General features: G+C 37.7%; 1 protein-coding gene across 1 annotated transcript in view; it reads left to right on the top strand.

Moving 5' to 3' along the window:
• The window catches only part of LOC123311274 (tribbles homolog 2), a 192988-nt gene that overhangs the window by 53076 nt on the left and 127350 nt on the right, over positions 1-12562 (top strand). The window contains exon 3 of the mRNA XM_044895143.1: positions 5384-5673. Within this exon, the coding sequence (XP_044751078.1) occupies positions 5384-5673 (290 nt within the window). The remainder of the gene's footprint in view (positions 1-5383; positions 5674-12562) is intronic.

Below are 12562 nucleotides of genomic sequence, written 5' to 3'. Positions count from 1 at the left end.
GCCCGTGCAAGACTCAAGGATTGCGAACTATAATCTAGAGGTGTTAAATTCTTTTATTCGCAATGCCGTACACCTAATTCCGTCGTTACCTTGCTCGCAACTTGCATCACTCTATTGAGTAATTGCTATTTATTACAATTACACATACGATTTGGCTTTTTTAAAAGATCGAGTCGCGGTTTCTATGTCACGGTCTCGCCGGGTGCAGATCCCGAGCTATTTAGAGAGGTGTCTCGGAGGTGCATGCCAAACTTGTCCGACTGTTAGTCATCGTCCTCTCACTTTCGACCGATTTGGGGCATATGCACCTGATCTCAAACTAGAAATCATAACAGACGTCAAGCAATCTCTTACGCGTCATCTTATTCAATGCTTTTACTATTCAACCCTCGAAATTTGATGATAAGAACTAAGAGGTAGGGAGACTCGATTTAAATTTAGATTTGAATTTAATTCACTCTATTTCAGTACATCCACTATAAATGTTTACATTCTTTACAATTAGACAATAATAACAACAAATTTTTCCCTTTATATATGTATGATTTGTATAACATAGTTGTTTTTGAGAATCAAACGTTCAGAGGATTTCTCGTGTGTGAAATGTGAAAATTGGAGGGCCCTATATTTTTTCTATTCCTTAGTTTAATTTTGTCGAACAGTGGACCAAAAGTAGGGCAAGGGCCGATTGGACCAATTCTCGGGTAGAACATTTCTCGAGTAGCTTCATTCTGTTTTCATCATTTACCGAAATATGAAAGTGTTGCACCTGTTATTGGGGTATACGAGGTTGTATTGATATCTAGTTAGCCTAGACCAGTTGCATGCATGTTGCGTTACCATAGCAACGAACAATAACTCATTAGAAGTGTCAGTGTGAAGTTTGAGGTCAAAAAAGTAAACCAGAGTTACGCAATAAATTAAAGGAAAGGAGATGTCCACCGAAATTGTGAAAATCGAAAAATTGGAGCATCGAGTCATCATCAAGTACCTGTATTTAAAAGGGTTAAGAGTTAAGCAGATTTACGAAGATATGCTTAATATCTTTGGTGATCAATGTCCTTCGTATGCGACCGTGAAAAATTGGACTGCAAGCTTCAAAAGAGGTAAATTTTCCATTGAATATGATCACCTATCGGAAAGGCCAGCTTCTGTGTCAGTCCCCGAAAATATCGGTGCAGTTCAAGATATAATTTTATCAGACCGTCGAATTGGGCTACAACGGATATCTAAAGCACTGAATATTTCATACGAACGCGTTCATCATATATGTAGTTCACGTCAATTTGGAGAAGAATTGCTGAAAATGGATTCAAAATTTTGAATGTTAACCAAAAGCGTGCAAGGGTAGAAGCATCGCCTTCGATCTGTGCTCGATTTGAAAACGATGTAGACTTCTTAAACCGAATTGTTACTATGGATGAGACTAGGGTACTAGGGAAAGCAACAATCGATGGAATGGCGACACTCTGGTTCTCCAAGACCTAAGAAGTTTCGTGTCCAAAAATCTGCTGGAAAAGTCCTTTCTTCAGTTTTTTGGGATTGCCATGGAGTAATCATGATTGATTTTTTGGATAAGGGTAGAACAATAACCGGGGATTACTATTCGACATTTCTGACCACTCTACGGGAAAAAATTAAGGAGAAAAGACCTTCCGAATAGAGGACCAAAAGTGGAAAAATGCTAGGACCAATTGGACCAACTTTCGGGTATATAACATTTCTTGAGTAGCGTCATTCTGTTCTCATCATTCAGCGAAATGTGAATGCTTGCGTTGGACCTGTTATTGGGGTATATGTAGGCGTACTTCCCGCTAAATGTTCACGTCAGGACAACCAGCCTACAGCATATTCCAAATCTGTAGTCCCTAACGTCCCGGCCACAAAACAATCGACACGGATGTACTGTCGCATTTCGCCCTTCAACAGGTAGCCCGAAAATACAGAATAGCAAGCCGAATTAGCGAAATAGCTGACGGCTGCTGAGGTACCTAGGAATTCCGTATGCTGCAGTTGCTTGTTCATCAGGGACCTGCCAAACAAAATTAGTTGCCACGAAATGCTGGGGGAGTTGTTGGTGATTACTGAAATTAGCATAAGGAAAACCCATGTTTCCGCCTGGCGGCTTGGAATAGATTCGAAAGCTGTTTCTGTTTCGGCCCGTACAGAGCTGATGTATTTGCATGCGCTCCTTGCTCTGAATCGCAATGAGCTCTTTCTTCGGATTTTTTTTTGCTGTTGGTGGGGCATCTAGTTTGAATTAGGCAAGGGCTAGAATTAGAATCGCAATGAGAAACCTCTACGAGAACAATGGGCTTTGATGTATTTCGAAGTGAAGTGAAGGAATTTTAAAGCCTGGTTACGATGTACCTTGGAACCACGATGATGTTTTCGTAATTTTTTGTCGTCGGTTCTTTCACTTCAATAGAGTGCAGAATAGTGCTTCGAATATTTGAACTCAGCGTATAGAGGATGAGAATACTGCTATATTTGAATGTTGCAGGACATATCTATAATTTTGCGAACTTTGCACCTCAAAATTTTTTGGATTGGCCCAAATATTTCGCATGTCAGCATTCGAATCGAAAAGTTTTCTGATGAAAAAGATACCTTAATCAGAGTGGGAGTTTAATCATCACGATGACTTCACAACATGCATTCAAAGATCGATGAGATTGAAATGTCAAATATTTCCCAATTCAGGTTTCAAACGTTTCCAAATTCTCTGTTTATAATAATAATTGTTATCTGTCTCGTATTTTTGTCACTTGACGGGCGCTCGAATTGCACAATACGTACTTCATAATGTGTGTAAATAGATTTCGAGATTTTCGATAAGAACTATTCGAAATGATATGACGTGTGAATGAAGCGCCGAAAACATATTGTGTCGTTAGAAAATGGAAGTAGGTACTAATTGAATTTTGACCAAAACGGAATCGTTAAATTCGAAATTCATGTTTTTGAAGTCGAATACCATTCATAGTCAAGTTAACAAGATCGGTTTCACCATCAAATAAACTCTGAATTGGGTATCCGAGAATTGTTCAATATATGCATTTATTTAAATGACAATTTTGATGAATTACTTCCAAAAAACCTTCGAAATCGTCTCAATGAGACAAATAAAAGAGCGAGTGCTATCTGACAATGATCTAGCTGGTTTTTCGCTACAGAATGAACTTTGAAATTTAGGAATAAAGAACCAAAAATCAAGAAACATGTCTGGCCAGAGTAATAGGTACTTGACGTAATCTTTTTTGAGTTTCGAATTCAGTATAAACCATTTTTTCTCTCAACCTGGAAAAGTGAAAGGAACGTTTCCAAAATATTTCTGCATTCAAACTAGTTTGAATATTGTTGATTATTCAACACATAATTAAATATCTATTGGATATTGACTGGAGAAAGAGGAATGAATTATCGTTTTTTCCTCTGTCAATCTATATCGAAAAATTGACATCCCGATTCTTTTATTAATTCATCGAGTCCAACCTCAAAGTATCGGATTCCTTTCGCGTCTTTCAATAACATCGTTGCAGAAACGAACATGTCGTGATACATAAATAGCAAATAGTTTTAAAAATAAGTATGTTATTAAGTCGCCGATATTAAACGGTAATTCATTCATTCACGACGTTTCTGACATTTCAACGCCTGTAACATAACGGTCTCATCAAGGTTGCATCTAAAGACCTATTGCAACAAATTCAATTATCGATCGTAATTGTCGATAGGGCTATTGCGAGCGTGTGATGCTGGTCTCATCTAGAGATACCGACCGAAGATTACGATATGTCGGGATAGTATTCTTGCGACAGATATCATCTTCGTCTTGGGAAACAGATAAATGCTTCCCAATTTGTTCGTTGCCTTTTAAGGAAACACGATCTGGTTTTGATTTAAGAATGTGTCGAACATCATGTAGGCAGATTTCGTTGGACCACTCTGTATACAGGGTGTATTTGAAGGTGAGGCTTTTTTTAACAGAAGCTAGAACTGGTCAAAATGAAGCGTTTCACCAAAAATCACCTATACGAAACTTTCAAAATGACAAAGTTGAAGAAAAATTTGAAAATGATTACTGAAATAGATCCTAATACGACTCTAGACCGTTTGTTAGCTGAATTATCGCAAAGTAGTGGGAAAAAACTTATTTCCTGATTCGACCATGTGGTTTCGTTTAGGATATTACCCCGTTCGATATTCACGTGGTAATGAAAATGGAAACTTAGGATTGCCGAATTGTTGTCATTATTTCTTAGTAACTTACACCATTTTATGAAATGGCTCATTTCGATACCAACTGACAGAAGATACTTAGGACACAAGTGTTAAAAAAAGAATAATACTTCAAAATCTCACCAATAAAATTCGTCTAAATTATTCACGAATTTTTTTACAATGGACATCACAATCTTCTTGTTCGAACATTCCAACAATCGTCGTAAAAATAGGATGAAATGGGAAAAATCATAGCACTTTTTCAACACAACTCACATAAGCACTTTCAAGAAACTGCCTCGATCTTCTACATTTTTTTTTTCACCCTAAATTGCACGATACAACAATAATGACTCTCTCAAAAGTTACCTGATGCATCTAATCCGATGAACTTGGTACTGAACCATTAATTGTCCAGCCATATGTCTATGTTTTGTTTCATTTTTGCGATACCGGAGTCACCTTCCACAGTCCCGTACTTGAAATTCAATGAAATTTTGTCGGACTTCTAGGGGTTGTATCTCAGTCATCTTGTATATTCTATATAGACAATTTTAGTTAAACGACTCATTTCGATCAGTTCTACCTTCTATAAAAAAGCCTCATCTTTGAAAACATCCTGTATAATACAGTGTATTCGTTAGAATGGCTTGATGGTGAATTCGACTGAGTTCACACACTAATGAACTCGCTGAATTAGTATTAATCAAAACGACATTGATTGGGGAGTTGGAATCTCTCCAGCTACGACTTCATCAACGTGGTAGGAATCTCAACTGTCGATCTCCTTATGAATTATTTCCTAAGATATTTCAGGTGATATTGTCTTGAAATTTCTTTTAGATTTAATTTATATATGGGTGAAATACCTTTTTTTACATAACTAAAAAATGAAAATACAGATGAAAAGAACAATAATATACGAACTCAATGCGGACGATTACTACTACAAGAACTGAGCATTAATAAATACCAAAACTGTAAATTAAAATGAATAATTATAAACCGACAATAGCCTGACATATTTCTCTTTTCAAAACAGGAACAGAACTGTTGAAAAAGTCTGAAATTTTACTTTTTTATTATTCTAATGTATTTTTTGCGAGAATGAGCTCGCCGATGATTCCCCAAAACTAATTTCTCCTTTTCTCTGTTTCAGATCGTGTCACGTGACAACTATTCGCTGGTCTCGGCCCACTATCGGCTGGAAACCCACCCCCGCATTGCGTCTCTCCACGAGATACTGGTGGGCAATCAATATTTGTACTTAATATTTCCCAAATTCCAGGGGGACCTCCATTCGTACGTGAGGAACCGTAAAAGGCTCCGTGAATCGGAGGCCAAGAAGCTGTTCAAACAGATCGCGGAGACCGTCCAGGTCTGCCATCAGAACGGCATAGTGCTGAGGGACCTGAAGCTGAGAAAGTTCATCTTCGCGGATTCGCAAAGGTGAGTTAGACTGTCGTTTGGTATGTCGTTAAGGCTCGCCCGAGGGCGGCCGTGTTGGGGATGTGATTTGCGGGTTTGATAAACATCTTCAGGACGTCTTGAGGGGGTGCTTCCAGGGAAAATATTTCAGGGGGTGAGTCGTGTTATGACTTACGGATGGACTCTTTGGGAGTTCCTTGAACTAAGTTTCTGCGAAGTTGTAGAAAAATGAGGTTTTTCCATAGCTTGAAGAAGCAAAACTGATCAAGCAACTCGTTTTTGTTGCATGATGTGTTTTTTTCAGGTCGAATTTCTGAATGTCAGGATAACTAGGAGGATATATTGAAAAATTCTCAGCCTTTTATAGAACCAAACAAAATTTCAATGTCAAAATATTTTATTACTCAACATATTCTCCTCTTAATTGCATACATTTATTACGGCGAACCGGCAACGTCTCTATACATTTCAAAAACAATGTTTCTTCTTGCTCTGCAAACCATACCTCCACAGCTTTTAAAACCTCCTAGTTGGAAGAAAATTTACGACCTTTTAAACTTTTTTTCACTTGAGGAAAAAGATGATAGTCGGATGGAGGCAAATCTGGTGAATAAGGGGGATGTAGTGTCATAATTCGAACCATAAATCACGAATTTTTGAATAGCAACATGAGATTTGTGTGCTGGGGCGTTGTCCTGCAAAAACAAAACACCTTTGGATAGCTTTCTGCGTCTTTTCCCTTCAATTTTTTCCTGTAAAGTGGGCAGTAATGTTGAATAGTAATCTCCGGTTATTGTTCTACCTTTATCCAAAAAATTAATCATGGTTACTCCATGGCAATCCCAAAAAACTGAAGCAACAACTTTTCCAGCAGATTTTTGGACACGAAACTTCTTAGGTCTTGGGGAACCAGAGTGTCGTCATTCCATCGATTGTTGCTTTGTTTCTGGATCGTAGAAATGTACCCAAGTCTCATCCATAGTAACAATTCGGTTGAAGCTCGTTTTCAAATTGAGCACAGATCGATGCTTCTACCTTTGCAAGTTTTTGGTCAACATGCAAACATTTGGGGATCCATTTTGCAGCAATTTTTCTGCAAATTGACTTGAACTATACGATGAACGCGTTCGTATGAAATATTCTGTACTTCAGATATCCGTTTTAGCCCAATTCGACGGCCTGATTAAATCATGTCATGAATTGCATCGATATTTTCGGGAACTGACACAGAAACTTGCCTTCCTAATCGATCATCATCTTCAATGGAAAATTGACCTCTTTTGCAGTCCAATTTTTCACGGTCGCATACGAAGGACATTGATCACCAAGGGTATTAAGCATATCTTCGTAAATCTGCTTACCTCTTAACCCTTTTATGTACAGGTATTTGATGAAGGCTCGATACTCCTATTTTTCGATTTTCACAATTTCGGTGGACATCTTCATTCTTCCAATTTATTGTGTAACTCTGGTTTACTTTTTGACCTCAAACTTCACACTGACACTTCTAATGAGTTATTGTTCGTTGCTATGGTAACGCAATATTTATTTTAGGTCTAGGCTAACTAGATATCAATACATCCTCGTAGTAGAAAAATTAGGTTTTTACATAGCTTGGAGTAGCAAAACTCGTTTTTGTTGCATGTTTTTTTTCTGGTCGAAGGAATCCCCATGAGGCTAAGTTCACGTATAAATCGCAGGAATTTCGAATTTAAAAGTTCCAGAATAACTAGAGCCATAAATCCTGTATGAGACTATTACTAAGTTGGACTGTTCTCAACTTTCTCAATCAAAGTTCCTTCGACTGATTGACTCTAATAACTAATTAGGCACGAACTTAATCCTTTCTCGGTTCCGCACAAGATTATCCGAACTCAATATGGAAAAAGAAGACAATGGAGCTTGTTACATATGGCTCGAGCTTTTTGCATCGCTCGCAACTCTGCATCCATATCTGTCGAATGGAAACGATTCCATTTAGGGAGTTAGGTGGAGCGGATCGATTTTCATTAACCTTGGAGAACTTCGGCAATTAATTCATCACGATTTCGATGCATGTCGCCTCGGGAGGCTTTATGGATATTACGTCGATAGACTGTTGTAGCGACGCCTCGAGACGACGTTCCTAAAGTTCTGGTATCGGTTGTTGGTGGGGTATATGAGGAATTGAGACGTTTGATGGATTTGATCGTCTTGAAATGTGTAGTCTGGTGAAGGGATGAAATGGATCCGGAGGGCGATAAAACGAATTTGCAGTGCATGGGAAATGATGAGACTGTCAAAACGGGTTCGATGGTCAGGCACTTTTATAGATCTTTGGTCTAGCTAGATCCTTCACCAGTTGATAAGATTAATTTATGGCAAGGATTCCTGAAAATTGTGTTTGGCTATTCTAGCTAATGTTTGCTTTTGATGCCATGATGTCGTTGGAAATAACGATCGCAAGAGATCCAAATCTTGGATGTTTAAAAGCAGGGTTTTCTCATACTATTTTATTGGACGCATTTTAACCTCCAACAATTCAAAATAAGAATGAACAGACTGACACATTGGGCCCCTGGCAGACAAAATAAAAAGAATCAACGAACAAACTAGGAGTTAGACATCTGTTTTTTGATAATTAGGTACTTGATGTTACATGAACCTATACTTAATCGAGACAGAGGGTGTAAATGAATACTTAGCGAAAAAAATAAGGAGTGATTCCTTGTTTGGATCTGTCATAATGTTTTTTTGAACATCCCCTGCGTAGCTACAGCGGGTGACACCTGAAAATCAATTTTCAAATTTTTTCTTAGAACTAAATGAAATCGAACAAAAATTCTATAAGAGCAGGAAAGCAATCAAAACAAATTTTGCTGGTGCTCCCCTATAATGTCATCATGATATCCGCCCACTATAATTTAAGTCCGAAGATACTTTCAGCCTACACGACTGATGATACGTCGGTACCTATCGATAAACTATTTTGTTACTCAGGAACTGTTACTTTAATCAGGATATAACAACAGACTTTATTTGTTTGAATGAATCAAGTTATCTTATTATATACAGGGTGTTTTCAAAGATGAGGCTTTTTTTGACAGGTAAAACTCATCGCAATAAGTCGTTTATCCAAAAATTTTATCTATAAAATATCCAAGATGGCTGAGATACAACCACTAGAATTCCGACAAAATTCCATTGAATTTCTACGGGACTGTGGAAGGTGACTCCGGCATCGCAAAAACGAAACAAAACATAGACATATTGCTGGACAATGAAGGTTCAGTACCAAATTCATCGAATTAGACGCATTAGGTCACTTTTGAGAGAATCGTAATTGTTGTATCATGCAATTTAGGGTGGAAAAAAAAGTAGAAAATCGAGGCAGATTCTTGAAAGTGCTTATGTTAATTATGTTGAAAAAGGGCTACTATGTTTCCCCATTTCATCCCATTTTTACGACGATTATTGGAATATTCGAACAAGAAGATTGTGATGCCCTTTGTGAAAAAATTCGTGAATAATTTAGATGAATTTTATTGGTGAGATTTTGAAGTATTATTCTATTTTTTGCACTTGTGTCCTAGGCCTCTTGTGACAGTTGGTATCGAAATGAGCCATTTAATAAAATCGTGTCAGTTACTAAAAAATAATGACAACAATTCGGCAATACTAAGTTTCCACTTTCATTGCCACGTAAATATCGAACGAGCCAATATCCTAAACGAAACCACATGGTCCAATCAGGAGATAAGTTTTTCCCACTGCTTTGCGATAATTCAGCTAACAAACGGTCCAGGGTCGTATTAGGATCTATTTCAGTAATCATTGTCAATTTTTTTTCAACTTTGTCATTTTGAAAGTTTTGTATAGGTGATTTTTAGTGAAACGCATCATTTTGACAAGTTCTACCTTCTGTTGAAAAAGAAAGCCTCACCTTCAAATACACAAATACAGGATTTTCAATAATGAAAGAGGTTCCTTTGGAAAGAAATTGTAGGGTTTGCTTTTTCTACCCCACGCAATTAGGCGTACATCAACAAATTTTTTTCGTCTCCCACAGAGTTTCTGCTCAATTTCATTTGTATCAGTTTCCTGGTTTCTCAGAAAAACTGTTGCTTTTGAGGAGAGGAAACTGTAGCTAAACAGGGGCTGCTAAAAAAAAAAAAATATATGAAGGAACCACGTTCTTTTTGACAAGGAATAACCTCTTGGATTTTTTTCCGCAACTATTCATAAACCAATGAATTATTCATTGTACTTTATATTTAGTAAATGAGATTTCTGGAGGAATGGTTCTATTCAATCAGATATTCCTTTCGACCTTGTGTTGAGATGAATAATATAAGCAAGTGCCTTTGTGGAGGAACATGTGTGAACCATTTCGCACCGAACAAAATAACAGAACTGTCGGAAAACCCATCGATTTCCCCATTGAAATTTCGAGTGGAGCTCGTGAAATTCGGCACGAAAACAAGATCGCAAACTTGACAAGTCCCACCTGACTTTCCCGTCATGTCTAATCTCCTCAGTATATCCGATTACGAGATGCTGGAAGTTTGTAAGCTGATCATCATCTGCTCTCTTCGTGCCTCAGTTGTTCCTTTTCGTCCAATAGTCGGAGCCTTTGCGACGTCTGAGTCGACGTACCTTTTTCGACGTCGCCGAATTTCTCCCTCGTCGTCTCCCCATCCATTATTCCATTTGATATTCATTCATTTATACGACCTATTATTAGCGCGATAGACACGAACAGACGCGGCGACCCCCTCAGCACCCCCCTAGCCGTCAGTGGGGGAAGGGCGGAACGAATCGCAGGCTGAATTGACTTTTTAATCAACCAATTTTATCGGGAATTACGGGCAAATTGTATTAGGGATGATAAATACGCGTTCTTGGCTCCTCGTTTTTCGTCCGCGACACGCACAAAGGGCGGAAATATTGACTAATGCCAGATGATTGAATATAGACTGCGTTAGATGTGAATTATGTAGCAGGAAAGAATTCATGCGATCCAATAGGTTGTTCCCCGATGGTCGATATTCGTTGTGTCGTCCTAATTGGACGGAAGGAATTCCGTACAGCAATTATTATAGAAAGTATTTATGAAAAATACCATGGCAACACCCCTGATTTATTTATTTATTCAGACAGAACACCGAGCAGACGTACACTGCCCAACAAATGATAGGGATGAATTTCTGTTTATCCGTGGCTTTTATTAAGTTACCTGATGGAATATCCATGATACAGGGTGACCATTGACTCGTACAGATATTTTATCAGTAGATTCTTGAGGTCAAAACAAACACTTTTTCCCCATACTGTTTTTTTCGATTCGATTTTCTGAGTTTTCATAATGAGCTGTGCCACCCCTGTAAAACCAAAATTACCTTCAGACTAACTAGCTAAATCTGTGACACTACACATCTGTGGATCTCTTAAACAGATTCGTACCTATTCAGCTACAGTACCCAGTTTTTCAAATTTCACAGGTACTTTTTTAAATTTGAATATTAAATTACTCGAAAATGGAGCATTATACGAAAAAACATGAAGAATACTTTTATTTCCAACTTAATTTCAAGGATTGGGTTCTTTGAATTTTTAGTGTTTTCATAGTACGTAATGGTCATAATGAGAAAACTGGAAGACGTGGGTGTTTGAAGAAGATTCATCAAATAAATGAAAAAGTATATAACGTAATTCATTTCATTCGATAAAACCGTCTGTGAGGTAGAGCTGAAAGTAAATTTTGTATGGGTTTTCAACAGCCTGTTTCTTTTAAACCAAACCGTTCCGAAATAGTATATGAAAAAAGTGTTTCTTTTGAGCTCAAGAATCTACTGTTGTTGAAATATTTGTACTAGTCAAAGACTCACCCTGTAGATTTGTTCTTTGTTTTGGGTTGTTTTTCTCATACTCTTGTTTTACAGTATCAAGCTTTTTTTTGCACCCCGACTAAATAGATCATCCAGGAGTGCAAAAGGGCTTACAATAATTCCTAATCATACCGAGAATCATTCTGTAAGACGTAAACTGCGTGAAAGTTGTTTGACCACATAGGCGGGCACAGCACAGCATTTCGAGCTCAGAGATCGCCGACGACATTGGGACGAGGATCACCGCAATGGGGAATTCTCCTCAATTTGGGTTATCATAGCATATGCGAGTTTAAACTGAATAATTATGAGTTGCATTCATGAATTTTACAAATGCATCGCGAAAACTATTCAAAATCATTCTTCAAATATGAAGTTTTAAAATTTAAGTCGCTTCGTTTCTAGTTTACGATTCGGCAACAGCGCCTACTGGAAAATGAAAAGAACAATGGCTTGTTTATAAAATAACAGCTGTTGTTGTACAGCCATCATAAGGCGCGTACTCACTGGCGAGCCTCATCAGCAACCGGCCATAAAAATACCATAAAATTTTACGACCTTCCTCGTTCGTCTCAGAGTTCATAGACAGCCATCTTTGTCTATCTCATCTAGATAGTGTGTTTGTTGTCCTTTATTATCAACGCATATTTCAGACGATGTTGCCAACTTGTGCAAAATAAACGAAACGCTTTAAATTTTAAATACCCATATTTATTTTCCATTTTTAAGTACATACTTAAAAAAATTTTTTTCGGGAATTGATTGAAATGGTAATTTCCAAATGTGATGTTTCAAAGAAATTTCATGAAAAATACTTTATTTTCGTCAGAAGGAGTATTCCCTATTGGACAGTTGAAGATTGGTGTCGGTGTCCAGGTTTCGTTCGGTCTGATGGTCGCACTCTTGTTTGGAGGGAAAGAGGTTGAAGATATTCAGAACAGTGTATAGTTTCCACCACTGGCATTCATTTGAACCGTCGAAGAGAGACGTGTACTTTAAGTAACAGTTCTTTCTCCCTTCATTTCAATTATTCCGCCATTACC

The sequence above is a fragment of the Coccinella septempunctata genome, chromosome 4 (assembly GCF_907165205.1).
Source record: "Coccinella septempunctata chromosome 4, icCocSept1.1, whole genome shotgun sequence".
In the NCBI taxonomy this organism is placed as follows: Eukaryota; Metazoa; Arthropoda; class Insecta; order Coleoptera; family Coccinellidae; genus Coccinella; species Coccinella septempunctata.
This window is presented reverse-complemented; position numbering and strand designations above follow the sequence as displayed.